The 27,071-nt window shown below is 55.7% G+C and overlaps 9 protein-coding genes across 9 annotated transcripts; 5 read left to right on the top strand and 4 right to left on the bottom strand.

Annotated features, from left to right (window-relative positions):
- The first annotated feature begins 844 nt into the window (after positions 1-844).
- On the top strand, positions 845-5,408 carry J3D65DRAFT_614159 (pyruvate carboxylase). The gene is made up of 6 exons (XM_066799178.1): positions 845-1,035; positions 1,101-1,393; positions 1,623-2,197; positions 2,256-3,424; positions 3,585-4,882; positions 4,936-5,408. Exons 1-6 carry the CDS (start codon positions 891-893, stop codon positions 5,038-5,040), a joined length of 3,585 nt encoding a protein of 1,194 aa, XP_066658832.1. The 5' UTR covers positions 845-890; the 3' UTR covers positions 5,041-5,408.
- Positions 5,409-7,153: 1,745 nt separating this feature from the next.
- On the bottom strand, positions 7,154-8,070 carry J3D65DRAFT_600278 (uncharacterized protein; the record flags this gene model as incomplete). The annotated part of the gene is made up of 3 exons (XM_066797959.1): positions 7,154-7,255; positions 7,308-7,526; positions 7,582-8,070. 3 exons carry the CDS (start codon positions 8,068-8,070, stop codon positions 7,154-7,156), a joined length of 810 nt encoding a protein of 269 aa, XP_066658831.1.
- A 1,433-nt stretch (positions 8,071-9,503) lies between these two features.
- J3D65DRAFT_614150 (uncharacterized protein) lies at positions 9,504-10,213 on the top strand. Its single transcript, XM_066799177.1, has 3 exons — positions 9,504-9,709; positions 9,768-9,898; positions 9,949-10,213. The coding sequence occupies exons 1-3, from the start codon at positions 9,656-9,658 to the stop codon at positions 9,983-9,985; spliced, it is 222 nt and encodes a 73-aa protein (XP_066658830.1). The 5' UTR covers positions 9,504-9,655; the 3' UTR covers positions 9,986-10,213.
- A 104-nt stretch (positions 10,214-10,317) lies between these two features.
- Positions 10,318-11,760, top strand: J3D65DRAFT_614146 (eukaryotic phosphomannomutase). Its single transcript, XM_066799176.1, has 2 exons — positions 10,318-10,674; positions 10,762-11,760. The coding sequence occupies exons 1-2, from the start codon at positions 10,573-10,575 to the stop codon at positions 11,467-11,469; spliced, it is 810 nt and encodes a 269-aa protein (XP_066658829.1). The 5' UTR covers positions 10,318-10,572; the 3' UTR covers positions 11,470-11,760.
- A 135-nt stretch (positions 11,761-11,895) lies between these two features.
- On the bottom strand, positions 11,896-15,382 carry J3D65DRAFT_547982 (Metalloenzyme, LuxS/M16 peptidase-like protein; the record flags this gene model as incomplete). Its single annotated transcript, XM_066796882.1, has 7 exons — positions 11,896-12,093; positions 12,154-14,228; positions 14,279-14,718; positions 14,767-14,864; positions 14,917-15,054; positions 15,104-15,132; positions 15,193-15,382. The coding sequence occupies 7 exons, from the start codon at positions 15,380-15,382 to the stop codon at positions 11,896-11,898; spliced, it is 3,168 nt and encodes a 1,055-aa protein (XP_066658828.1).
- Positions 15,383-15,723: 341 nt separating this feature from the next.
- J3D65DRAFT_219724 (uncharacterized protein) lies at positions 15,724-18,825 on the top strand. Its single transcript, XM_066794573.1, has 4 exons — positions 15,724-16,253; positions 16,305-16,803; positions 16,852-17,908; positions 17,960-18,825. The coding sequence occupies exons 1-4, from the start codon at positions 16,092-16,094 to the stop codon at positions 18,810-18,812; spliced, it is 2,571 nt and encodes an 856-aa protein (XP_066658827.1). The 5' UTR covers positions 15,724-16,091; the 3' UTR covers positions 18,813-18,825.
- Positions 18,826-19,337: 512 nt separating this feature from the next.
- J3D65DRAFT_600274 (diphthamide biosynthesis protein 4) lies at positions 19,338-19,979 on the top strand (the record flags this gene model as incomplete). Its single annotated transcript, XM_066797958.1, has 1 exon — positions 19,338-19,979. One exon carries the CDS (start codon positions 19,338-19,340, stop codon positions 19,977-19,979), a length of 642 nt encoding a protein of 213 aa, XP_066658826.1.
- Positions 19,980-20,653: 674 nt separating this feature from the next.
- On the bottom strand, positions 20,654-22,051 carry J3D65DRAFT_664898 (CAP domain-containing protein; the record flags this gene model as incomplete). Its single annotated transcript, XM_066802796.1, has 2 exons — positions 20,654-21,253; positions 21,767-22,051. The coding sequence occupies 2 exons, from the start codon at positions 22,049-22,051 to the stop codon at positions 20,654-20,656; spliced, it is 885 nt and encodes a 294-aa protein (XP_066658825.1).
- Positions 22,052-23,608: 1,557 nt separating this feature from the next.
- On the bottom strand, positions 23,609-24,792 carry J3D65DRAFT_219686 (uncharacterized protein). Its single transcript, XM_066794572.1, has one exon. It carries the CDS (start codon positions 24,348-24,350, stop codon positions 23,739-23,741), a length of 612 nt encoding a protein of 203 aa, XP_066658824.1. The 5' UTR covers positions 24,351-24,792; the 3' UTR covers positions 23,609-23,738.
- Positions 24,793-27,071: the final 2,279 nt, after the last annotated feature.

The following is a 27,071-nucleotide window of genomic DNA, read 5'->3' as shown; positions in this document are numbered from 1 at the left end:
ACTGAGTGGCAGACGTGTCACAGAGAAGATCGCGATGAGAGAGAGACAGGGCATAGACACGAGACAGCATGGTACATACACGAGGGTACAGATAGTTGGCGGAGTGTTTCGTTGAGGGTCACGGACGGGTCAGACGGGAGGCCTGCCCTGCTGGCGGAGCGGGTGGGGAGCGGGCTTGGCATGGGATGTACAGAGGAAATACGGAGTACGGAGAGTGGGATGGATGGATGCGGTGACGAGGTGCAGCGCGGCAGTGCGAATGTGGACAGGGCCATTTATAATGGTGGTGATGCGGTGGTGGTGGTGACGACTCCGCCATCGCAGCGGGGATCGACACCTGGATGGACACAGGCGCAAGGGGGCTCCTGCGAGAATACACCGAAGACCGATGATGACTCTTGCTGCCCCCTCGCTAGCCGAAGCAAAGCGGCGATCCGAGGGAGTCAATGGGAGCTGGACGAAGGGAAGGCGACGGAGAGGTGTGCCGAGGAGCGCGAGAGGCGTCAAAAGTAGCGGCCGCTCGAGCTGCAGCGCGGGCTAAAGCCAACCGGGCGACGGGTAGAGCAGGTATGAGGTTGAAGGGCACAGGTACATGTAGCTTGACGATTGATTGAGCAATTGTTATCAACGGGCGGCCAAAGCTTCTGCTCCCAAGCCCGTCAGGTCGTGACGCACGGCAGCTGGCTGGTTCCTTGTGCTCGAGCTTTTGCTTTTGACTGTCTGTAGGTAGCTACCCCTCCTGCCTACCCTGGCACACCTGGCTGGCTCATCAATACCTTACCGTGCATAACCCTTTGTCAAGTCAAAAAGCCCGCCGCGCCCGTCTGCTTCCTCTCTCCCGACAACCCTCTCGCCCTTCCTCACATCGACCCAATTCTCACTCCTTCACCATGTCGGACGGCATCTGGACCGACAGGCGTCCTAGCCAGGCTGTCGCCGTCGTTGACGACGATGACGACCACGTCGACAAGAGGAACTCGGTTCACCAGCGGTTGCGCGCCAACAGCTCCATCATGCAGCTGAAGAAGCTCCTGGGTGAGTCCGTTTCATTGTTGCGCCCGCCCGCCCGCCAAACTTGCATGCTCAGACCAATTCCACAGTCGCCAACCGTGGTGAAATCCCCATCCGCATCTTCCGTACCGCCCACGAGCTGTCACTGCACACAGTCGCCGTCTACAGCTATGAGGACCGCCTCAGCATGCATCGCCAAAAGGCAGACGAGGCCTACGTCATTGGCAAGCGCGGCCAGTTCACCCCCGTGGGAGCCTACCTCGCCGGCGATGAAATCATCAAAATTGCGCTGCAGCACGAGGTCAACATGATCCACCCGGGCTACGGTTTCTTGTCTGAGAATGCCGACTTCGCTCGCAAGGTGGAGAAGGCTGGTTTGATTGTGAGTGAGCTCTGCTTTTTGTTTACGAAATTCTGTTTGCACCGTCATTGGCCGCCGCTATCCACCCACTAGCGCGCCGCCCAGCTGCCGCATGTGGCATGTGGGCGGTGCTGCAACAATGCTCAGCGCTGCCAGCTGCTTGGCGTCACCCCGCCAAGAGCCTCAACACCTGCACGACGCGACGTCGCTGAAATGCAAGATCCAGCTGCTGACCGTACCACCATTTTAGTTTGTCGGCCCCAAGCCCGAAACCATTGACGCTCTCGGTGACAAGGTCTCGGCGCGCAAGGTCGCCATCAAGGCCAACGTCCCAGTCGTCCCGGGTACCGAAGGCCCTGTCGAGAGGTTCGAAGAGGTCAAGGATTTCACCGACCAATATGGGTTCCCCATTATTATCAAGGCTGCCTTTGGTGGTGGTGGCCGTGGCATGCGTGTTGTGCGCGACCAGGAGAGCCTGAAAGACTCATTTGAGCGTGCAACTTCCGAGGCCAAGTCTGCCTTTGGCAACGGCACCGTTTTTGTTGAGCGCTTCCTGGACAAGCCCAAACACATTGAGGTTCAGCTTCTGGGTGACAACCACGGAAACGTGGTGCACCTGTACGAGCGTGACTGCTCTGTCCAGCGTCGTCACCAAAAGGTTGTTGAGATTGCCCCTGCAAAGGACCTGCCCGTCGAGACGCGCGACGCCATCCTCGCCGACGCCGTCAAGCTCGCCAAGTCGGTCAACTACCGCAATGCTGGCACTGCGGAATTCCTGGTGGACCAACAAAATCGTTACTACTTCATCGAGATCAACCCCCGCATGTAAGTTGTGGAGAAGCTCAATTTTGCGTTTCGGAATAATGAGCTAATGCCTGTATAGCCAAGTCGAGCATACCATTACCGAAGAGATCACGGGCATCGATGTTGTCGCGGCCCAGATCCAGATTGCAGCGGGGGCTTCGCTTGCGCAACTTGGTTTGACCCAGGATCGCATCTCGACCCGTGGATTTGCCATTCAGTGTCGTATCACCACCGAGGATCCCGCGGGCGGCTTCAAGCCCGACACGGGCAAGATCGAAGTCTACCGCTCTGCTGGTGGTAACGGTGTTCGCCTGGACGGTGGCAACGGTTTTGCTGGCGCCGTCATCACACCTTTCTACGACTCCATGTTGGTCAAGTGCACCTGCCATGGTTCCACCTATGAGATCGCCCGGAGAAAGATGATTCGGGCTCTCGTCGAGTTCCGTATTCGCGGCGTCAAGACCAACATTCCCTTCCTCACTTCTCTTCTTACGCACCCAGTCTTTATCGACGGCAACTGCTGGACGACATTTATTGATGATACCCCCGAGTTGTTCGCCCTCATCGGCAGTCAGAACCGCGCTCAAAAGCTGCTCTCATACCTTGGTGACCTTGCCGTCAACGGCAGTCAGATCAAGGGCCAAGTCGGCGAGCCCAAGTTCAAGGGCGAGATCAAGATTCCCACGCTTCACACCAGCGAAGGAAAGGCGATTGATGCCACGGAGCCTTGCCCCAAGGGCTGGAGGAACGTCCTCCTCGAGCAAGGTCCTAAGGGCTTTGCGAAGGCTGTCCGTGCCAACAAGGGCTGTCTGATCATGGACACCACCTGGCGTGATGCTCACCAGTCCTTGCTCGCCACTCGCGTGAGGACTGTCGACCTGCTCAACATTGCTAAGGAGACTAGCCACGCCTACTCCAACGCATGGGCTCTCGAGTGTTGGGGTGGAGCCACCTTTGACGTGGCCATGCGATTCCTCTACGAGGACCCCTGGGAGCGCCTGAGGAAGATGAGGAAGCTCGTTCCCAACATTCCGTTCCAGATGCTTCTCAGAGGCGCCAACGGTGTTGCCTACTCGTCCCTTCCCGACAACGCCATTGAGCACTTTGTCGAGCAGGCCAAGAAAAACGGTGTCGATATCTTCCGCGTTTTTGATGCTCTCAACGATGTTGAGCAGCTCGAGGTTGGCGTCAAGGCCGTTCTCAAGGCCGGCGGTGTTGCTGAGGCGACAATGTGCTACTCAGGCGATAGTGAGTGTTCTCCCGTTCCCGTTTTCGTTCTCCTGTCCCCGCTCTCCTGTCAGCGGTCGGCGACAGTCAGGGAGCATTCGTGTTCACCCTCTCCTGTCCAGCGGCGACAGCCAAGGAGCATTCGTGCCACCCTCGTCTTTCTATGCTAACAAGTGTGCAGTGCTGAACCCCCAGAAGAAGTACAACTTCGAGTACTACATGAGCCTTGTCGATAGAATTGTCAAGATGGGCGCTCACGTCCTCGGTATCAAGGACATGGCCGGTGTCTTGAAACCCAGGGCTGCAACCAAGCTCATCGGAGCCATCAGGGAGAAGTACCCTGACCTGCCTATTCACGTGCACACTCACGACTCGGCCGGTACCGGTGTCGCCGCCATGGTCGCCTGTGCTCAGGCTGGCGCCGATGCTGTCGATGCTGCCACCGACAGCATGTCCGGAATGACCTCTCAGCCAAGTGTTGGTGCCATTCTCGCCTCGCTCGAGGGTGGTCCTCACGACCCCGGTCTCGACGGTCACGTCATTCGTCATCTCGACAGCTACTGGGCTCAACTTCGTCTATTGTACTCTCCGTTCGAGGCTGGACTTACTGGACCTGACCCTGAAGTTTACGAACACGAAATTCCCGGTGGTCAGCTTACCAACCTCATTTTCCAGGCCACTCAGCAAGGTCTTGGCGAGCAATGGGCTCAGACCAAGAAGGCCTACGAGGAGGCCAACGACGTTCTAGGCGACATTGTCAAGGTCACTCCCACTTCCAAGGTCGTCGGTGACCTCGCTCAGTTCATGGTATCCAACGGCCTCTCCAAAGACGATGTCATCCAGAAGGCAAGCCAGCTTGATTTCCCCAGCTCTGTGCTTGAATTCTTCGAAGGTCTCATGGGCCAGCCGTACGGTGGTTTCCCCGAGCCCCTCCGCACGCAAGCTCTGCGCGAACGTCGCAAGATGGACAAGCGTCCTGGCCTCTACCTCGAGCCCATTAACTTCGAACAGGTCCGCAAGGACCTCAAGGAGAAGTGGGGCGGCGCCAGCGAATCGGATGTTGCAAGCTACGTCATGTATCCCAAGGTCTGGGAGGACTTCAAGAAGTGGCAGAAGCAGTACGGTGACCTTTCCGTCCTGCCGACTCGCTTCTTTCTTTCCAAGCCTGAAATTGGCGAGGAGTTCCACGTCGAGCTCGAGAAGGGCAAGGTTCTCATTCTCAAGTTGCTTGCGATTGGACCGCTCTCGGAGCAGACCGGCCAGCGTGAGGTCTTCTACGAGATGAACGGAGAAGTCCGCCAGGTCACCGTTGAGGACAAGCACGCTGCCATTGAGAACACCAGCAGGCCCAAGGCCGACGTCAACGACAGCAGCCAGGTCGGCTCGCCGATGGCTGGTGTTGTGGTCGAGGTGCGCGTGCACAATGACTCTGAAGTCAAGAAGGGTGACCCTGTTGCTGTTCTCAGCGCCATGAAGATGGTAAGTGCTATCAGCTTTGAATTCAATAATACGAGTGCTAACGACGATGGCAGGAAATGGTGATCAGTGCACCGCACTCGGGCAAGATTGGCGACCTCTTGGTCAAGGAGGGCGACTCCGTCGACTCTCAGGACTTGATCTGCAAGATTGTCAAGTAAAGACTCCCGACGCACAAACGTCTCGCAGCAGTTTGAAGATGTGGAGGATGATATGTGGCATCTCTTCCTATTTTGGCCTGCCACGACTTGGATGAATTGCATCGACGCCGTGACTTGGGCAAAGCCGGCAGTCAGTCCCGCTGATCTGGTACCGAGTCGGTGCATGGAATCTGCGCTTGGAGGAATGCAAATCAAAAACGTGGACTGGAATGGACGATGACGTCTTAGAATGCGCGGCCCGAAACATTGAGGCAGCCGGGCCGTTGTTGGCAACGGTTTGTTTGCTCGGCTCCCATTTCCCTCTTTCCGTTTGGCTTCCTCGAATCCTACGTAGTCACTACCTCCTATTCATAGCACCCTGGAATACATGTGGGTTGAAAAGGAAATTCCGTTGGTCTAATGTGCGTGTGTAGCAATGTCCCCCAACTTCCACAAGCCTCCTTGATACGTTGGCTTATGGAAGCTTGAATGCTTCGTGCATGATACATACCGGACAAGAGTGAGTTCTTTGGGCTTCTTTTTCTTTTTTATTCTCCTCTTCTTAGTGTGCTTCAAGTCCCAGCCCGATCAGCCTACTGCATCTCTCACCAGCTAGTCGTCCAACGCATCGCATTGCATTGCCGCTAGTCTGTCTCGATCGAGCTAGCATGCCTCACGGACATCACCTCCACCACGACCGTCGCCATCTTTCCATAAGCATCGAGAGCTGTCTTTTCATGCGCCTCACTTTGCAGGGGGATGTGATGAGGTGGAAACGTGCTTGCTGCAGATGCGCTGAAAAGCGTGATCGCGAGCGCTTTTCGTGATGGTGATTGCACGGCAGTCATGATCGACGTCACATATTGCTGTATTGTACTCTGCCAATGGCTAGAAACCTACCTCTTTTATTTTTACATGGCGCCAATCGCCGACGAGAAGAACCAAAAAATGGAAGAGAGAAAAAAGCGAACATGTCCACAAACTGGGAATGACCTGGGATTGAGGGGACAGGAGGGGTGGTATGTATAAGCGAGGCTTGGTATAGTATCAAGGTCTAGCATTCAGGACCGCAACCAAAAAGTCGCTGTCGGTGACGGGCAGGGAGCATTCGAGTTTCACTACAGCACACCGAAATACTGCACCTCGAAGCATTCAAGCACACAAACACACCAGCCGTCGACTGGGAGCATTCAAAACATTCGAATCCCCCACTCCAATCCCAACCCGGTGAGTCGGGCCCACGCGTGTGCCACACCTTTTTGGCTACCAAGCCTTGGGACGTTGCAGGTGCAGGCAGGCATTGCTATGTCGATCTAGGCCAGCGGGCGCATGGTTTGCGATGGCATCCATGGCACGGTGACTGGGGCTCTTGGTTCATTCGCAGCCGCCATCGCCTGGTCGTGGTTGAGATCGTGGATTGGTTACATGTGCGCTGTAAGACGACTTGTTGGGAAAATGGACGTGTGGTGACGAAGATGTTGTTCTTGCGCCAACCGTCCTTCTGTCTCTTCTTCGATAGCTCCAACCGAGTTTCGGCTGGTCAGATTTGATCGCTACATCTTGTTTGGTTGTCGTCTTTTCTCGCTCCCAAAAGACAGGGACGGAGACCGAAGAAAACGGGTGGTTTTGTGTGCAGTGTGAGTCGAGCACCGCCGCCCTGGGTCGAGTACCTAAACAAAGCTCACGCGCACACGCACACGCGCGCGATCCAGACGAAGGAGTCTCCACACTGCAGCTATCAAGGCTTGATCCTTGTCCGGTCTGGGTGCCTGAGTGGTTCTTGCTGCTGCGGGTGGCTGGGAGGCAGATGCGCTAGTAGACGGTGGAGTGGAGGGAGCTGGGGCGCCTGAAGTGTGGGGTGCATGTCCATGTGTGTATGGATTCCTTGGTATACGACACAGATGATGTACGGTACCGTAGAGTGGACGAGGAGTAAGGATGAGTGTGTAGGGACCAAAAGAGCACCATGGCTACAGCTTGAGAGCGTTCATTCACCTTGATGAATGCGGATAAGGAGTAGTCGTTCGCTACTACAGTTGTGCCGTCAGGACGGTCACTTCCTATGACAACGTACTGTATCATTCTTCCAGGTGGCCACCGTTATACAGGCGAAAAATTTCAGCCTCCACGCCATTCAATTTTCGATCTGTGTACCAGTCAAAGGCGCTTTATTACCTTGCTTCCCAGATTGCTTCGCACTCCAACCAGGTCCTCGCTTCCAACCCGGACCTCGCGGCTGTATCTCGTAAGCAGAAATCAGCCCAGGGTTGAAGAATTTGGAAGCGTACCTTGGTTATTGCGCCGTTCGACGTCCAGTCATCTCTTCCGTCATGTTGATGGAGCACTCCATGAACCTTGCGGTTTTTCGCGTACCATGCAACGGCGGCTTCGCGTGCCCACTTGGTATCTGCTTCTGCGGAAGCATCGTCTTGGGTGTCGCTGTGCCTTCGCTGCTTCATCGTTGTGGTAATAAGATCACGCACATTTTTGGGCATGTCAAGGGAATTCTTACGTTGTCAACATAGACGTAGTGATATCAGCAGTTTTGTAAACGGTGCTTACCTGCATGCAGTCCGCGTCGTGTCGCTCCTCGCAACGCAGACACTGGACGCCTCCGAAGTAGTCGCGCCACTCGTCAGTCACGTTGGTGGGAAACCGACAGTCGAAGCCTCTCATGAGACAACGGTAGCATGGGTTCAGGGAGATTGGGGCATCGCGGGCAGACTCCAAACGAGACCTGCGGTCAAAACAAGGAGAAAATTTTTTGTCATCCTGAGAGTTTGGAGCATTCGATAACGAAAAGGAATCTTTGCGGTTTTCGGTCCTTGTCCGTTTAGAACTGGTTGAGGTGGGTTGCTTTGGTGGCTGAGAAGCCTGATATTTTCCCCGACGTTGCTGATTCACATCTTTTTCGTGTGTGTTCGCTCTTGATCGTGGCGTCCGAGTTTCCGCATGGCCCAGCTTCCTTCTCTTGGTTTTGCACGTGTTGGTCGATTCCGTGGACGGATGCAAATCCATGTCTTTGTTTGCTTCTCGTTTGAGAGATGGCATTGTTTGAATGGGTTGAGTGAGCATGTCTCTGCATATGAGTAAGTGACATGCAACATCTTTTAAACCTCCGCCTGTTTTGCCCAAGAGGCTGGTTGCTCAATTCAAGGTTCTTGCTTTGCGGGTTATAGATTCGAAGTTTGAAGCTTAGACTGGATTTCGAGAATTCTACTCGTCAGCATTTGCAGACCAGCCATTACATTACTCAGTACTCATCAGCTGCACGTGTCTTTGTAAGGACACGAGCTGCTTCAGTTTGTGTCAAAAGAAATGACACCATCTAGAAAAGCAGCAGGCAGCGGACTCTCGGACAACACTAGTCCACAATGTTCCGCCGTCCGAGTGCTTGGTGGTTGGTTGACTGAGACGTTCTCCAGCTGATCCGTCCGTAACCTTTCCGCCGCGGAGCTGACTGTAAAGCAGTCTAGAAAAGTTGCCAGTTCGCACTTCGGTAGTGCGAAAAGACGGGCGCTACGAAGCCACATCGGTCATCGCAAACAATGCTTTGTAAGTCCAGATCCGGATACGTACAAGTTCCTCGGAGTAGCTGCGGGCGACGGACGATTTTCAGCAGACGATGGACGACAGATGTCGGTCGGGCTGCCATCCAGAATTCCGACAGGCCATCTGGATCAAACGATTAGACTTTGGGAGCTCGACCACGCACGCTTCGCCGAGCATTCCAAGCTGAGTTCCTATCAGGGAAGTCTTCGGGCCTATTGGAGAAGGAGAAGGTTCTAGCTCGAGTTCGACTGGGACAGCCCAGGTCGTCTGAGGCTGCAAAAAATAGGTTGTGTGCGGAAAGTCCGATGTGACCGGGCTTCGACAGGGTAGGCAAAGCTTCTGCTTCCTGGGGTTGTGCTGTTCATTTCCCCAGATCGTTCCCGACATGTGCTTCTGTGTTGTGTAAAGCAAGCACACACCAGCACTGCCGCCCTGTTAGTGTTCCATCTGCTCGTCCGGACATTGCTGTTTGAAAGAATTGATGTGTCGCGTCTGACATGGCGGAAAGGGTCCAGACGAAGGAACGGCATTGCCGATGAAGGCATGAGAGCACTGGAGCTGGCGATCGCTGTGGAGGTCGACAATGGTATCGCACTGACTAGGTAGCCTGATCAGCGCGATAGTTGATCCAGCGGCGTGCATCAAGGGCAAAAGAAAAAGGCGGGCCGGGGCACATTAGCGCGTGGGACAGAAGTCGATGACGAAGCAGGCGTGCTGATAGGTGCGTCTCAAGCACGACGGCCGAAGCCCCGGTCCCTGACAGTTGCGGATGGTTGGCTGGCGGGGTCCGCCGTTTCCGCTTGTGGATGCTGGCGTGAGATTCCTGATGGCGGGGTATGGTGCCTTTCGTCATCAGTCGGTGCCACGACCCTGCGCCCTGGTGTAGTCTGGGCTGATCGTGGGCCCAGGGATCAGTTGCTTTGGAACGCGAGGGGAGGCCTCTGCTTGGGATAAAAGACGCGGGGCTGGCCACTCAAGGGAACATCAAATCCATCTTCTCGAATCTGCCAAATACTTCTCCAACGAAGAATTGCTCTCAGTATTCAAACAAACCCCGCCACTGTTCTAATATCAAACCATCACAATGGTCGACAACACCGCACCCTCATCGCCTCCTGCCGCCTCCGGCCGTCGCAGGGTACGTTTTCTTCCTTCTCCTGCAAAGCGAAGAGAGGAGGTGCTAACTTGGTGGTCAGTCTTCGGCTGCCTCGGAGAAGTTTGCTGCTCTCGAAGCAGTCAAGCGTCAAAACGAGAGGTCTGCTGCCGCACGAGCAAGCTTCAGCGACCAGCAAAGGAAGCCTGGATTCCTTGGACAAATGTGGTACAAGTAAGTAAAAGTTCGGAAGACTATCTCTTCCAACGGCTAACAGCCTGAAGCTTCACGAGGGGTCCGGTCCAACCTGCTTCGAAGTGATTTCGTCCCATCTAAGTCTTGTATGATCTAAGGGACATTGACGACGTTGCCCAAAGAGAGTGACGGAAGAATAAACGACGGTACGAAACAGAAGTAGGTGTGATTCTGGTCTGATCATATCTGGCGTGTGATGGATTCGGAGCACTGTATTTTCCTCAATGTATGGATAATCGATGGCATTCAGATCGACGGCGTAACAATGCAAGCGAGTTGCCACAAAGCACAGAGTTCAAAGTGTTGCACGAAATGTCTCTGACCCGACGCGAAGGTGATGATCAGACGTCTATGACGCGACGGGAAGTAGGGGTTAGGTGTGTCTCTGCAAACACGACAAACACGCCAAGAGTGGGTCCCGTCGTGCATTAGCGCCTGCCCCGCGATCCATCGTGAAGCCTCACCGCCTTTGGTCCCTGGCTTGGCGCCTGGGCTGCAAACTGTCCTTACCACCCAAATCCACCTCTTGACTGTTCAAAACTCCCCGGCTCCCTATTTTCTAGCCTGATCCAGTCCTCATTCGTTTTCCTCTCTTGTCTGCCTTCAGTTTGCCTCCAAGCTCCTCACGTTCGTTGCAAAAACCACCTCCCAACATGGCGCAAGCTGCGAGCATTTACCCGCCGTTGAACGAGCGTCCGGTCAAGAACACCGTTGTTCTGTTCGATGTCGACGGCACGCTGACTCCGGCGAGGCGTGTGAGTAATTCAGCTTCTTCAGCTGCTTTCTCTCCTTGTCGAGCTCACTGAAAGGCTGGATTAATGCTGACACGACCCCACCATCAGTCTGTCTCCCCCGAAATGCTGCAGCTGCTTTCCGAGCTCCGTCACAAAGTCGCCATTGGTTTCGTGGGCGGCTCCGACCTGGCCAAACAGCAGGAGCAGCTGGGCACGCGCGAAATCCCCGTCACCACCCTCTTCGACTTTTGCTTCGCCGAGAACGGTTTGACGGCCATCCGCATGGGAGAGGCGCTGGCCTCGCACAGTTTCATCAAGTGGATCGGCGAGGACAAGTATAAACAGCTTGCCAACTTCATCCTGCACTACATTGCCGACATGGATATTCCCATTAAGCGCGGAACCTTCATCGAATTCCGCAACGGCATGATCAACGTCTCGCCCGTTGGCCGTAATGCCTCTGTCCAGGAGCGCCACGACTTTGAGGCTTTCGACAAAGAGCACCAAGTGCGTGCTAAGTTTGTCGAAGCGCTCAAGCAGCGTTTCCCCGATCTGGGCCTGACGTTCAGCATCGGCGGCCAAATCTCCTTCGACGTATTTCCCCACGGCTGGGACAAGACGTACTGCCTGCAGCACATTGCGAACGAGAAGAACCTGCCCGGTGGTGTCGACTACACGACCATCCACTTCTTTGGCGACAAGACATACAAGGGCGGCAACGACTGGGAGATTTACGAGGACCCGCGCACCGTGGGCCACAGCGTCAAGAACCCCGAAGACACGGCGGAGGAGTTGAAGAAGCTGTTTTTCAGCTAAAGGATACCCGGTGTGATCCCAATGTAATGGGCACCATGGAATTGGCGTTTTGGACATGGCATGGGCATATGCCGACTCCTAGATCAAGAGGAGACACAATGCGTAGATTCGACCGCGAGTCGTGATACAAAGAAATGAGGCCTGTTGGGTCTAGCTGTTTGAATGAACGACAGTTTTTTAAGCGCATCTGCAATGATGGACGACACTTCCCTAGGCGTGTCTGATGTGTAGTGAAACATTGCTCTCTACGTGCAGTCGCAGTGATAGGGGATGCAGAGAACACGTTGACAGGACAGAAAGACGGCGTGATGAGACGCGAATATGTGACTCATTGACTACAAGCTTGCGACTGGACGTGCCGTATTCACTCTCCGGCCAATCGGACAACCTACCTAAATGTGGGCGGATGGACTCGAGTTAGAAGCCTTAATCACTCTCGTCGTCATCTTCCTCACTGCCATCCTCGGCGTCGTCGTCTTCGTCCTCGTCTTCCTCACTCTCGTCCTCCTCCTCCTCTGCTTCTTCCTCTCCCTCTTCAGGCTTGAGGCCGTAGTCGTCCTGGAACGAGGCCAGCGTGCGGACTTCGGGCTTGAAGCCGACGGACTCGAGGTTCTTCTTGAGGTTCTGGAGACCAGTTAGTCGCGATACGTTCATGGGAATTGGTATGAGGGGGAATAAACTCACCTCCTCCATAATGGTCGCGCAAGTGACGACACAGTTGGCCTTGCCGGGCAAGAAGACGGGGAGCACAATCTCCTTGAGGACAGCCTTGATCTGCTCGACGCCGACTTCGCGCACGCGCTCAAGCATGCCCTTGCTCCAGTCCTTGGGGATGCCCTTGACGACCTGGTTGACGAAGCCGAGAGTCGCAGCGCTGACGACGGTGGGCTGCTCGTCGGCGAAGCCCTCGACAATGGTGCTGATGGCGCCCTCGAGCGCGTGCTTCTCGAAAGGCCGCGCGCCCGAAATGAAGTCCTCGATGACGCGCCGGCTGATTTCGTACGCCTTGTACGCGTCGGGCGACCGGTAGATGCGGTAGCCCAGCAGCCCCGTGTCGGTGCCTCGCGCAAACGACGTGCCATATGCCAGGCCCGTTCCGCGCACCGCCACCCACAGCGGGCCCTCGACGGCCTCGAGATACGAGAGCGCGACGATGAGCGCTGGCAGTGACGGATGCTCGTACGAGTCTGGCCCGCGCGACGTGAAGAGCGCGTAAGACGAGTCGATGGTGGGCATGGGAATGATGTAGCTGAGAGCTCCTGGATGACGCGCGGCGTCGCTGAGAGCGTCTTTGCGAGAGTCGAGGGGCGCCAGGGGCTTGGACGTGTCGAGGTTCTCGAGGAACGGAGCCCACGAGGACACCGGCGAAGGCAGCTTGGGAACGTCGGCGACGATGAGGACGCGCATGTTGGAAAATTGCAGCAGATGCTTGCGGAACGACTCGAGGCGGTCGATGACGGTTTGCGGGTCCTTTTCCAGGAGTTTGGAGATGCGCTTCAGGTACAAGGCCTTTACCAGCGTGTTTTGAGTGCGGCTGGACGAGTTTGGCGAGTAGTGGAGCATGGAGTCGACCGCGTACGCCATGTCGTGACCAGAGCGCTTCTCTTCCGGGATATCTGCAAGCATCTTGGTCAGGGTAGCCTTCAGCCTCTCTGCGTCGAAGATGCTGTTGAAGAGCAGGTCCTTTAGCCAACCAATGGCAGTTTGATACTTTTCACGGTCAACCGACAGCCTGACGCGCAGGAGTTCAGAATTTCCGAGAGCCACTCCATTATCAATCCTGTTGGTGACGGTATCCTTCTCAAGCTCCGTCACAACTTGCTCAAACTCGATCCTCTTTCCATCCCGCATGATGGGGCTCGTGAAGAAGTTGTTCTTGTAAAGAGTGATGAGCGGCTTCAAGTCGAGAGGAATCGATCCCGTCGAGAAGATCAGGCTGATGTGCACGAAGTTGCTCTGCACAGATTCGAAGTGCATGAAGAGCGGGTTGTCGAACTTGTCAGAATCCACATACTTTTGGACATCATTGCTCAGCTCGCCCATCTTCTTTGCAGCTCCTGACCGCGCTGTCGTGGTCGGAATGAAGTGGATTGACTCGGTCCCTGGAACCTCGAACTGGTCCAGAACTTCGGGAGGGATGGGCTTGTCGTTTTCAGCCTTGGCCTCCTCCAACTTCTTTGCAAGCCTCTCGAGACCGTCCGGTCCCAGACGTTCTTTTTGCTCTGCTACGCGTTGCTTCTCCTCGCTTTTGAGTTTCTTGGATAGCTTCTTGGAGGGAACACCAAGAATGGAAACGTGATGGGCATCGGCGAGCCACTTCGAAAGGTACTCTCTCCATTTCTTGTCATCCCATCCTCTCAGCTCTTCAAAGACATTGAGAGAGTGCAGAGAGTCGAAGAGAGTAGAGCCGTCCCTTTTTCCAAAGCAGTGATCTTGGATGACGACATCGGTAATGCTTTCCAGGGAGTTTTCGGTGGTGAGCATGATTTGCTTCTTCAGTCTTGTGATGCATTCGGACATGTAAGTCATGTCGAAAGGCTTGGAGGCTGCTTCTTTGAGAATATCCAGCAGTCTTTTCTCGACCTCTGCAAGCTTCCCAGTCGCCACGCTGCTAAGCGTAAACCAAACTACAATGTCAGGGCGACTGTCCGTGCTGTAGTAGACTGCACTTGCAATCTGCTCCTTCTCAACAATGGTGTTCTCGAGAAGGGACGCAGACGATCCTGCCAAGTAGTAAAGGAGGACGTCCATGGCAGTGCCTGCGAATTTAAATTAGGGAGCTTCAGGGCATTCAGTGTCGGTGACTTACCGTTGAGCATGTCATTGACTTTAGGCCCAAAGAACCCTACCAGGATTTCTCCAGAAGACTCATCTTCTTCGGGAAACTCAACAGTATCCACGATAGTCTTGGATAGTGGAGGAGTTTGCTCAGAATCAACCCAAGGGCGCTTGAAGGGAGCCTCAATGGCTGGAAACGAGTCGATGATGCCGTCCTCAAACTTGTCGAGGATTTCCAGCAGGTTTTCATGATCGACCTCACCAGTGAGGACCAGACACAGATTTTTGGGCTGATACATTTCCTTGTGAAATTGCCGAATACGGTCGGCTGTAAGGACACGAAGTTGCTCCATCATGCCTCCAGTCTCGTAGCGGAAGCCGTTGCCCTCGGGGTACAAAAGGCGGCGAGCTTGTAATTCCATGAGTTCGCCTTGAGTGTTTTGGACGCCTTGCATTTCCGAGTACACAACGCTGGCTTTGTTAGCCCTCGCAACCTCTCTGCGGGAAAAGGAAGGTTACCCGGCATCGTGTCCAGTGCCATCTACGTGGTGCACTTCAGTATAGCATCCCTCATCTGTCAAAGTTGGCAGAAGAACGTGCTCAAGGTACACAGGCAGCTGATACAAGTCAGTATAGTCGATCTTCAATCATTAATCGAGAATATCCTACAATTTGTGCGAATCCTTCCCACCCTGCCGTGTCCAAGGTGTAAGCAGTGTGGTCGGTAGCTGTCCAAGCATTGGTATTCGAGTAGGCTCTTGTGGCCAACCGGTCAAGAACACCCTTGTACTTGTAGTTCCTAGACCCCTGGAAAACATGAGCTTGATGTTTCGTCACCTGGCTCAGTGCTGCTTACCATAAAGCAAAGGTGCTCCAATGTGTGAGCTGACGGAAGCATTAGTCAAATTCGACTGGAGTATTCGTGGAGCGCACGCGTTCACCTACGAGCGCCTGAATCGTCATGTATCTCGGTAGCAAGAGCAAAATAGCCATTGACCTTAGGGCCCTTGCGGTCAACGACCACAACCCTCATGCCAGTTCTATTCGACTCATATTGCGAGAATGTGGCAGGGTTGTAGTCGGCCTCGAATGATTGGACGGACCTGAAGTTGGTCTTGCCTGTTATTCCAGGCATCGTGTCAAATGGCCAAAAAGAATCGAGAGGCCTTTTGTTTCGTCTCCAAGGCAAGCCTGAGTTTGGTTAGCGATGTTGGCTGAAAATGGAGTGAGAATTGGCCCAGTGAAAGCCGCAGGCTCGTTCGGAATATAAAGCAAAGAATGACGCAAACGAATCAGGGTGAGGTACGTTGAAGAAACAGGCAAACAGGGCGCGCACAAACGCTACTACCCTTTCAGGAAGCCACGGCGGACCAAAAGCAGTATGAAAATTCTGTGACACGAGGACTTGAGATCTGGGTACGAAGAGATGTTGGAGTAAATTTCGAGGAGGCAAGCACAACACCAGACAAAACCTGACCACATACCTCTATGCAATAGCAGCAGAAAATGCCGAGGGGAAGGAATGGCGGGGATGATTGAGCTTCCCGGCTAGAGTATACCAATCAGCGTGATTCTCAACGGCGGACCGGCCAGATGCAGAGATTTTCGAGTCAGGCGTGAGTTGGGACGGCGGCGACATACATCTGCACAAGGAAACTCTTCTATTTCAGACTTCAGACGATGGTGGTGAGTGGATCTGACGGCTTGCGGCGCGAAAAGCAGCCGCCACAAGTCACGGGTGCACGGCCACGACTTCCACGTTGTCGCGCTGCCTCTGACGTTGGTCCACGGAGCTCTTCCGCGTCGTCAACTTTCCGTTTGTTGAGCCATCATCTTCCACCCCCATGCCTCCCGTCTTGACCCCGCAGAAGCTTGGAGGTGCGGTTCTTCAGTCTGTGGTTGAGCATGGCTACTACCCCGACACGGAGCTGGTCTCGGCCCAGCTGCCTGCAGATGCAATCCCCGGCCTGCTGGAGGGAATTGAGAAAGCTCAGAACGAGGTCAAGGTAATCCACACAAACGCGCATGTCGCAAACAGAGACTAATGATGAAATTAGGCAGATATCAGAACGCTAAGCCGCGGAGCAGCCCCAGACGTTGACGGGTGGATCGCCCAAGCCAAACAACTCCAAGCCGACATCGAACGATCTCGCGCAACTGCCCACGACATTGTACAGCAAGCCGAGGCTGGGAGAACGCTTCAAGCGAATGTCCAAGATGCGACAAGCAAAGTCGCGTTGCTCCGAAGTGAACTGGTCTACAACGAGACACTCGAAGCCACGTTGGTCCGTATCAAGCAAGCATCCGACTTGCTAGACAAAGCAGAAGATGCCGCTGCGGAATACCAAACCTTGAATGCTCTGGATGACGTGAAAGAGGCAGAGGACTACATTGTACACATGGGTTCTAACAAGGACACAAAAGTGGTGGGTGTGCTACAGAAGCGGATCAAACAGTTGCGCGCTGGCATGGCCGAGAATGCCATGGACTCGTGGTACCTCTTGCTCTCAGTAGACATCTCAAAAAATACCGCCATCTTGAAGCAACAGGTCGACAGTGAGAAGCCTGCGTACTTTTCTTTATGTTTCGCTAAACATTTCTCAGGGACTTACCCCGTCCAACTATCGACCGTTGTTGAAGCGCTTGCCCGTCTAGGGAGTCTTGAAAATGCGATCGCAAAGCTGTACAAGTCTCTTGATCAAGCAATTATTGCGCCTCGTTTCGCTCCCACCCATGCGACTGACAACCCGGGATTCAAGACCGAGAATGACACAATTACGGTGGAAAGAGGTGCGGCACCAGCGGGCGTCCTGGCAACATTGGAAGACGCCAGAAACCTTTGTCAGTATCTCTACGGGCAATTACCTGAGTCTGTATCGGAACCTCTCGCCGAGAAGTTTGTGCCTGGGATGATTGCTAGACTTACCTCGGATTGGCTTGATCCCTCCATTCCCATTTCCTTGGACGGCCTCAATTCTTTCCAAGAAATACTCTCATCGGTGTCCCGTTTTGCCAACTTTGTGGACGAGCTCGGCTGGATGGGCAAGTCGGAGCTCATGACCTGGGTTGAGAAGGCGCCGCGCAATTGGTTAGCGCGTAGAAAGGAAGATGCACTTGCTTCCGTCCGAGTGTTGTGCTCCAGTGGCATCAATCAGAAAAAGGAAGTCGAGAGGGTGGAAACCCAGCTCGTCTCTCGCGGTGACGCAATAATCGCGGGCGAGGAAGCCGAAGACGACTGGGATGCTTGGGATAATGATGAAGAGAAAACCGTGGATCATTCGGAGAAGCAGCAAGAAACAGAGGAGCTCCCACCAGAAGAGGACATTGATGCCGACGCAAGCGCATGGGGGTTGGATGATGATGCCGAATCAGAAAACGCGGAAGCAAAATCGGAGGAGTCCAAAGGCGACCCTGAGGAAGAAGACGCTGATGCTTGGGGGTGGGGCGACGACGACGCAAACGCTGAAGCTGAGGCCCCTGAAAGTAAAAGCCCAGGGAAGAGCGCGACCAAGGAATCCACACAAAAGAAACCGCCCACAAACCAACCTTCGGAACGCGAACTTACTCTTCGCGAGACATATTCTGTCACGGCGATACCTGACGCCATCATGGAAATGGTTTTACAGATTGTCTCCGACGCCCAGGCGCTGGCGCAACCAAGGTAAGAATCCCACACAATCCGCTGGAGAGCAAAAGCTGACTCCCGATCAAGGTTCTCGAGTTCCCCCATTGCACCTGCTGGTCTTGGCCTCTACTCCATTCCCACCCTGGTTTTGGCGATGTACCGGGCCACGGCACCAGTCTACTATGCCAACGACCCAGCTGGGAACATGCTCGCATACAACGACTCGACACGACTCGTCGACGAGCTGCGCAATTTCCTAGCACGACAAAGGGAAGTCGATGCTTCCTCTGACGTGCCCAACTCGGCCAGGCCGTCTACTCGGCTCCGTCTCGATACCGATCTCAGATCACTTGAGAGCTTCAGCAAGCGGGCGTATGGAAAAGAAATGGAGTCTCAGCGGACGATACTGCGAGATCTTCTTGACAGCGCTCAAGGGTTCTCAAACTGCACCGTGGCTCCATTCGCAGGAGAGTGCGAAAATTCTGTCTCCATGACTGTGGACCGCATCAGAGATGTTGCGAAGCAATGGCGGGGAATCCTCTCGCATTCTGTGTTATTGCAGTCCCTCGGCTCGCTACTGGCGACTGTCTTGCACAAGATGATTGTCGACATTGAAGACAAAGAAGACATTTCGGAGGAAGAGTCGAAATGCCTCCGATCATTCTGTGAGCGCGTTTCCAGCCTCAATGACCTGTTTTCTCAAGAAGGCGGCGATGAAAAGCGCGACATGACTGGTGTGTACACGCCCAACTGGTTGAAGTTCCAATACTTGAGCGAGATTCTGGAGAGCAATCTCGCTGACATCAAGTATCTTTGGACGGAGGGCGAGTTGCGGTTAGAGTTTGAAGCTGGGGAAGTCGTGGATTTGATTGAGGCCCTATTTGCAGACAGCGATTATCGGAGGAGGGCCATTTCTGAGATTAAGAGGATGTCTATGTAGTCGCGAGCGTCGGGCAGTATACCATTCATAGCCATGTGAAAGATTGTATTGAATTGCATCCGTATTGTTCGTGGTGTTGCTGGTGTCGAAAGAAAACACATTCCTTGGATTTGGCGGTGGTGACGAACAGCTTGCTGAGCACGGTTTTAGTAACGGAGGACAGTTTGCTAGACAGACTGTGAACGAATGCTCCGTAGATGCAACCGCAGTGCGAGGAGGTGTCATTTCTTTGAAACCACCGTGTTGCCGCTCGCATATGACGTTGGTCTACAGCGGAACATTTCCGACGCGGGCTAGCAATATTTCGCGTCCTGAGGTACCTCTGCTCTCGAGCTTCACTCTCGACGTGCTACCATATTGTTCCTCCCACCACGCAAGGACACAGAAGCCAGATCAGCAGCTGCAGTCGGTAATATCGGACGGCTGCGACATTCCCATCCCGCACGACATTTTCTATCCCACGCCCTTTGCGCGTCGTCCACTACGCAGAGAAGAACGGAAGAGAAAAGCCAAAGCTCTCCAACCATGGCACCAGCATCCACCGTCCTCCCCGCCTCCTTCAACGCCTACCGCATCCTATCGCTGCCCTCACCGCGACAGACGGCGTCGCGGCCGCCCTCGCCCGCCGACATCAAAGCCGCGTACCGGCGCGCGCTGCTCACGCACCACCCCGACAAAGCCGCCGGCGCCCTGAACGGCAATGGCGTGGACGCGGACGCGAGGAGCAATGGTGCGAGAAACATGACGAAGGCCGCTGGCAGCTCGACGCCCGCCTTCTCCGTCGACGACATCACGCTGGCGTACAAGACGCTGTCGTCGCCGGCGGAGCGCGCGGCGCACGACCGCGCGCTGCGGCTCTCGAACAACGGCGATGGCAAGGGCAAGGATGGCGGCCCGGAGACGCATGCAGAAGAGCAGTTCCGGCTGGGGCTCGAGGCGTGGGATCTGGACGAGCTGGCGTGGGACGAGGCGCAGGGCGTGTGGTGGCGCGGGTGCAGGTGCGGCGAGGAGAGGGGGTTCGTCGTGCGCGAGGGCGATTTGGAGAGGGCTCTTGAGGGCGTGGCGGGACCGGGTGGAGCGGGAGCGGGAGAGGTGTTGGTTGGGTGTTGTGGGTGCAGTTTGTGGGTGAGGGTTGGGTTTGCCGTGGAAGAAGAGGAGGAGGGTTGAAGAGACCCGTTGGAGTGGTTCAAGATTTGCACAAATGGCTTTCGACAGGCTGCGCGCCTTCGCTCGACCGGAAAGAGCTTGGTCTGAATCGAGGTCGAGCGCGGCAAGCAAAGGCACCTCTGACGGACAAGACGACCACGACGGAGACACGCTGCTCCAAGAGAGCCCATAGCAGCATCAAGCGGACACCACATCGACAATCCAGGGAGACAGCTTCGACCCAAAATGACGATGGCTATCCTGGATCTACGCGATTCCGCCGACTCCAAAAGCGTCGCCCCTCGCCCGGCGCAGGTCAGCAGGCGCCGTGATCGGGGTGTTCTACTTGGAGTATGACGCGAGGCCGAGCTTTGATAGCAAAATTCGTGGCTTCCGTAAACTGGAGTTTATGAATGCTCCTTGTTGCTCAAAGCTTGTGCCGACGGAGGTTCGATCAAGAAATATCGCAATCAATTCAAGCTACATGCTTACACGAAGAGAAGAGCAGCGTCGCTTCAACAGTCCAAACTGTTGTCATCGCGCAAGGAGATGCAACGACGGAAGCCCGAGTGTCAGTCAAACAACCGGGCAAGCAAAGCTCACCACGGCCAGCCCAACAAGCGGCGAACATGTCGACAGACGGCCACCGTGTAGCAAACTCACCCAACGACAGCGAAACGCATTTTTCATCGCTGCTACGCCCACATGCCCATGGCCACAGCCAAACCCGTGAAAACCCAACCAGCCCAAACTGCGATGCGCTCCTTACCCGCTCCCGCCGCCATGCCCGCGCCGCTGTCCTTCGACTTGCCCAGCACGCCCTCCTGCCGCCAGCCCTCGCCACGCCCACTGCCATCGCCCCACCCATCCACGTTTTGCTCATACTGGCCCTCGACATTGCCCTGCGGCCCAATCTCGCACACGATGAACCAGCCGTCCGCCTTTGCGCCGCCGCTGCCCGCGTTGGCCGGCGGGCTGCCGTGCATGACGCCGAGCTCGCCCTCGCCCTCGCCGTCGTCTTTCGACTTGCCCTCGCCCCAGGCGACGGCGGCCTTGGCCTTGTCCTTGGCCTTGGTGGCCAGGTCGGCCGGGTCGTAGAAGGGCGAGCCGGTCGGCTTGTCGCTGCACTGCTGCCGGCCGCAGCCGATGCTGCTGGACGACTTCCAGATCAGCGCCGTGAAGTTGTCGGCGCGCCGTGCCGAGGCCGGCGTGTACGACGTGTCGGCCCACGTGTCGATTACCGAGGCGGCGGGCGCCGACGCGTTTTGGAGGAGGAGTTCGGTGTAGGGGGAGAACTGTTGAGGGGGGCGAGGGTATTAGTCTTTGACAGTGAGGTTTTGCTTGATCCTGTTTGAAAAGACGGGTTGATGGAGAATGAAGTCGGACGTTCCCAGCCCAGATGCGCATTAAGCCAGGGCTTCGCAGTGAGTGGAAGTGTGGCGCGAGCCACTGCGGACCGGACAGAGCGGATCGAGCGGAGCGGACAGATCCACTTCCTCCTCCACCTCCACCCCAGGCCAGCTGCCAGGGAGAAGCGACGTTCGAAGAGCAGAGGGAGGGATGGTGTGGGGAAGGGGTCACGCCACAGGACGGGGGTGGGGGCAAGAGACGAGGGGGTGAAAACTGGGGAAGGCAGGGGGGCCAGCTTCGCGGGTATTTGTGGAGATGGCTTGGGATGGTCGGGGGAGCGCCGACAGCTCAGTTCCCTGTCCCAACACCAAAACAAGTGCGCGTGCTTCCGTCTCTTGCAAACGTTTGAAAAACGTGGATGGTTGACCGACTGGTCCTGCGTCTCGTTCCACACTTACCGATTTTGTGAAATTGCATCCATTGGCCCACCACCCGGCGTACGTCGCGAGCTTGGTGTCCCACACCAGCGGCAGCGCGTGGTGCCTCGCGCGGAGCTGGTTGACAGCAAAGAGCACGCCCGCCGCAAACGTGACGTCGTCGGCAAAGGCAAAGTCGGGCGACGAGTCGGGGATGCCCGTGGCGATGGGCAGCAAGCCGCCAAACGACGCCGTGGCCGTGGCGTTTGCCGTCGGAATGGGCGGCGGCGGAGCGCCCGTGTTGGTGACGGTGTTGATGAGCGTCATGGTCGACGTCGCCGCGACGACGGTCGTGCCATCTACTGCGTGGGCGAGCGATGGAAGGTTGAGGACGAAGAGCAGCGCGCTCAGGAGGGGGAAGGGGAGAGGGAGCGTTGTGGTCGTGAGAGAGGAGGGCACAGCGTCCGAGTGCCTCCCCTCACGACGTGTGCGCCAGCGCATCCTGCCGGTCGACGATAAAAGACTGAGAGAGTGACTGATGAATGTAGAGAGTGTAAAAGATTAAGGCTGCAAGGCACGATGGCAGCCTGGCAATGTTCAGGCTTGCTGCTGCAAGTGGACCCTCGCGAGCAAAAAGAGTGTTTGACGCAGGCTTCTTCGCAGACGATCTTGGAAAGAGTGTATGAGAAAGGGAGGGACGCTTGCTCTCCCTTGAAAATTCGGGTTCGTGTTTCGAATAAAAATGTTCTCCTCCCTCGTGGTCGGTCTACCAATCATGTGGGGAAAGTTAGTGAAATGAGTAAGAGACAATTTTCGAGAAGAGGAGAAGCGCCAGGATACAAAGCTTGGAGAGCCCTCGGCGAGAAAAGCGCAGGTAGTCTCTGGCGCCGACGATGAGGTCGAGTCGACCATCCTTTGAGCGTTTTGAGCAGACTGTTGCCTACAGCCGTTGGGCGCGTTGGTACGTCGGGTTTGGGCGCAAAAACTTGGTGATGGTCGTGAATGGTGATACCAAGACCAACCCGGTCCTGTTCCTGAGCGCGCCGGCGCAACATTTGGACAAGATTGGGTGGAGTTGACAAGGCTGGGTCCAACCCTGACGCCCAGCCCCAGAGACACTCATTCCCTGCCTTCCCGCGTTTCGCTATCAAACGTTCCCGCAGCCGTTCTGTGTCTGACGCATGGCACGAAGGCCCGTTTGGTCCAACGTGATGACGTTGGCACCAGGCAATCTTGGCAAACGTCTGGAAAGCCTATAGCGATGTACGTCTTCCACTCAGTTGCACCATGCTCTTGACTGTTGCGCTGGGAAAAGGTGGAATTCGACAAAGGTATATACGCAGAAAGAAAAGAACACCGCACCGGCACGCCAGCGGACAGCGGTCCTTGTTACGTTCCAACGAACCCTTCCAATCCACGAATGACCATTAGCGGAGAAATATAAAGTCCACAATTTCCGCAAAAAAAGCAGCAGCAGCAGCCCCCCGTTTCCTTTTGACGCCCGAACAAGGAGAAGAGTGACAAGAATGAACATCTAGGTGGGGAGAATAGGAAGTCCCTGTACACGATATGTAGAAGCCGTTTCAGCCTGCTCTTGCGATGGGACCGTCTTGGGGTATATAAAGTGTCGAATCCAGACCACGACAAGGCATCAAAGATGAAAAGCCCATGTGCGCTCGGTATGAATGCGATGACCAACGCCTTGTTTTGCAACCAACAAAGGAGAGCAAGGGGTAAAGCAATTACGAGAATCATGGAACGCTGGCGTTCAGAGCCTGAAGAGTTGGATGATGTGCCTCGCGGCGTCGATCTTTGCGCAGATGCCACAATGTGGAAGATCCACAATGGTATTAATGTCCGCTTTGACCCTGACCGATGGTGATGTCGACATGACGTGAGGTCGACTCCAAAGGGGATGCGGGTGCAGCGGCGAGGCGGGTTGGGTTGCTAAGCTTCGATCGAGTCTTCGTCTTCACCAATTGGATCTAGACGAAGATGTGTGAGCAAAGCGACCTCAAGAGCCATTGTTTGGAATAGTACGGCTCTGTCCGGTGCCAGCCCAAACGCCGCCTCCAACAGCCCTCGAGATGCCCACGCTCAAACCGATGGCAAGAGCGATGATTGTCAAGGCGATGAGAATCTTGGCCCAAAGCCTTTGCTTCTTGCTCATGCGTCCCCACCACTGGCAGCTGGTGCGCTGGGCCTTGGCCGCCTTGGCCTTTTCGTGTAGAGCCTGTTTGGAGGGCCAGACGGTGCAATCCTTGACGCGGCCGTCAATGCTGGCCTTGGGCTGAGAGGCGGTTGTGGCAGTCGAGAGCGGTGCGCCGTTGGCGCCGGGGATCAACAGGCCGTTTTCGACGTCTTGCTTGACCTCGAGGTGGGAGCGGCTTTCGGGGTGCTGATAAAAGGCGCTGAAGGGATTGCTGGAGTCGTAACGAGGGGAGCCCACGGGGTCGGCGACGGAGAGGTCGCTAGCGTGAGAGGGCTTCGACTTTAAGATGGGTACAGGTTCTTGGATGATGGGGGTAATGGGCGATGCATCTTGCGACACGGACTCGTTGTCGGGGGTGTCGGGCCTGGTGATGGTGATGCCAAAGGTAGTCTTTTCGGAGGTGGTATTGGCCATGGCTGTTGACGTTGCGTGAGGAGTTGCGGAGCGGGAGTCGAGGTCGTCTTTTTCTAACGGCCGGGCTGCAGGCAGTCAAGGAGGCTGGAGCAGCGTGGTGGTTGTACGAGTGGCTGTCAGAACCCGCCCTTGACGCAACGCGTGACAGGGAAACCAGATGGGTAGCAGGGGGCTGCGCGGCAGGATTTTTGATGTTGATGGTACAACAGACGTCAAGGTCGGATGGTGTAACGGGGTCGATGGGGTGGTAGCAGCGGCAACAGCAGCAGGAAGCGGCGATGTCAGCAGCACCAAAGGCTTGTACAATCAAACGAGCAGGCGCGACCCGGATATTGAACGATAGCGTAGCTCAGCGTAGCGTAGCAGCTAGAGGTGCGAGCTTTGTGGGGAAGACACGCGGCAGCAAGAGACGGCGGGTCGAGAGTCGGGGTGGAGTGGAGGTAAACGAGCGGCGAGAAAGAGCGAGCCGGTGGAGGTGGTGAGTAGTATGTAGGATGAAGTTCAGAGCTGAGGACCAGTACCAGCTCTGGTTTTCAGAGAGTGGAGGGCGGCGAGGCGAGAGGAGAGGAGAGGGGAAGATTGTGAGAGATTGAGTCTGAGCTTTGATGGAAATGCAAGCAGGGGGCGTCAGGAGGTGTGGGCCGCGCAACGAAGACGGTGATGGTCCGGGGAGGCCAAGCTGATCGGAATTCGAGAGCAGCAGAGAGGCGCAGAGTTGTCGGGAGAAAAAGAGGCGGCGGACAACGAGGGTAAAAGGCCTGGCAGAGCGTCAGTCGTAGGGTGGTGGGCTTCTACCACTGGAGGCAGGGCGCCGGACTTGGAGTTGGACCAGGAACAGGGCCCTCGGGCAGCCACAGGCACCCACTATTGATCGCCAGCAGTGCACACGCTCCCGTCTACCTCACACCTGTCAAGCCCAGCCGTCACCGAAGCCGTCGCAGCCTTCAGCTGGCCTTGGGATGTCCAATTGCTTGAATCGACTGTGCCTCGACCGACGCGTAACGGTCCAGCGGTATCGCCACACGGTCCCATTGGCCGACTCGAGCGGCGGAGATTATGCCCAAGATGATCGCAGCCAACCACCCACCTCTCAAGCCACACTCGCCGACCTTGGACTTTCTTCGACAGACAGACATGCACCGCTCTCGTTCCCTTGTCTCACATGTGTGCCAGCCACAGCCAAAGCTACATCTACTACCATCACTCCATTCCTGCCATCTAGGCCCTACCACCGCTTTCTCGACCGTCACACACGAAAAACCACCACCCACTCTCGTAACCCCAGATAAGAAAACGAAAATTCTGTCCAACGTCCCGCACCGCAACCAGGCGCAGCCACGACCCATGCCAGATGCGGGGGCCACCACGTGAGAAACGAGCAAAAAACACAACCCAGGCACGCATGAACGAGGCCCACGACATGCGAAACCGTCACAACTCGCACGTTCCTTGCTTCGCCCCGGGGCAACGCCCTCGCTGCGCCCTGCGCTGACCTGAACCCCCGTCCAACCCACTACTCGCTCAACCCTCTTGACACGAGTACGCCGCCGACTTTGCGGATTTTGCGAAGCAAACAACCATCAATCCGACATCTGCGCACCCAAACCGAGCTGCTGGGTGCCTGTTTGCGCTTGTTGCTTGACGCGACGCTCGACATTCCTGTGCCATGCGGCAGATCAACACCTGCTAAACGACTCCAGCATCCGAGTTCCACCTCGCCAACCTCACGTCCCAACCCAAATCACCAAGGATATCGTCTTCCTGCTTCCCCGACTCGCCCTCCCCCTGGACCACCACCACCGCCGCCACCGGCTGAATGGCATCCCCAAAACTCCATCTTCCCTCCATCCATCCGCCCGCACAACTCAAATGTGCGCGGCATCTACCGTACACCGCGTTGTGGGCGTCTGGTCGCGTCGGCTAGCAAACGAAACCCGACGAGTCAAGCACCATCCAGCCATCGCACCCTCCCCCGAGACATCGGTTTTTTGCCTCGAGAGCTCCTCCACTATTACTTGCATTTTGCACGTCCCAAATGACGTTTTTTTGGACGACGGTTCGCCGTACCACAACATTCCATCTCCCCCCTCTTTGACCAGCCAGCCTAATCGTCATGACGTCGAAGAATGTCACTACCCGTCTTGCACCACCATCATGATGTTTATTGACGTCGTCGTCTTTGTCGCAACTGTTTTCTGCCTGCCGGATCTTTGACGTTGCTGCTGCCCTACGACTAATTTTAGAACATCTGCTCTTGTTCCATGCCTCATCGTCTGCGCGACTGTCCGCCTGCTAACGAAACTTGAAAAGGGGAAAAAGAAGTGATCCGCAAAGTAGACATTAAGCTCCTGGATAAGACCAGCAAAGGAAGGGAGATTTTGAACCGGCAAGCCACAAAGAGCAGTACTTTTCCGCGGCGGGACCTGTCATCCACAAACCTATCATAGAAACGGAAGATGACGGCATGGAAGGTTGTTTTGTGTAGGTGTCGCGCCCACAGACGTCCAAATGGAGGTCCAGGGCTTGTGCCACCTTGATGGCTTAAGATACTCTCTGCTGCCGGCGCTCAGGCTCGATTCCGTAACAGTCCCCCGAACAAAAGAAGAAAGCCAGCGCCCTCGCTCGTGGCGGTGAAGTCCTAAGAGAAGCTCTACAAGGACTCGCGTCGCTGTTGACGATCGATCGCCAAGTCAGGTGCCCAAGTTATCCATCCACCGTCCC

Source organism: Phyllosticta citribraziliensis (assembly GCF_038025025.1).
Source record: "Phyllosticta citribraziliensis strain CPC 17464 chromosome Unknown J3D65scaffold_2, whole genome shotgun sequence".
Classification (NCBI taxonomy): domain Eukaryota; kingdom Fungi; phylum Ascomycota; class Dothideomycetes; order Botryosphaeriales; family Phyllostictaceae; genus Phyllosticta; species Phyllosticta citribraziliensis.
The sequence above is the reverse complement of the archived record's forward strand: the minus strand, read 5'-3'. Positions and strand labels throughout refer to the sequence as shown.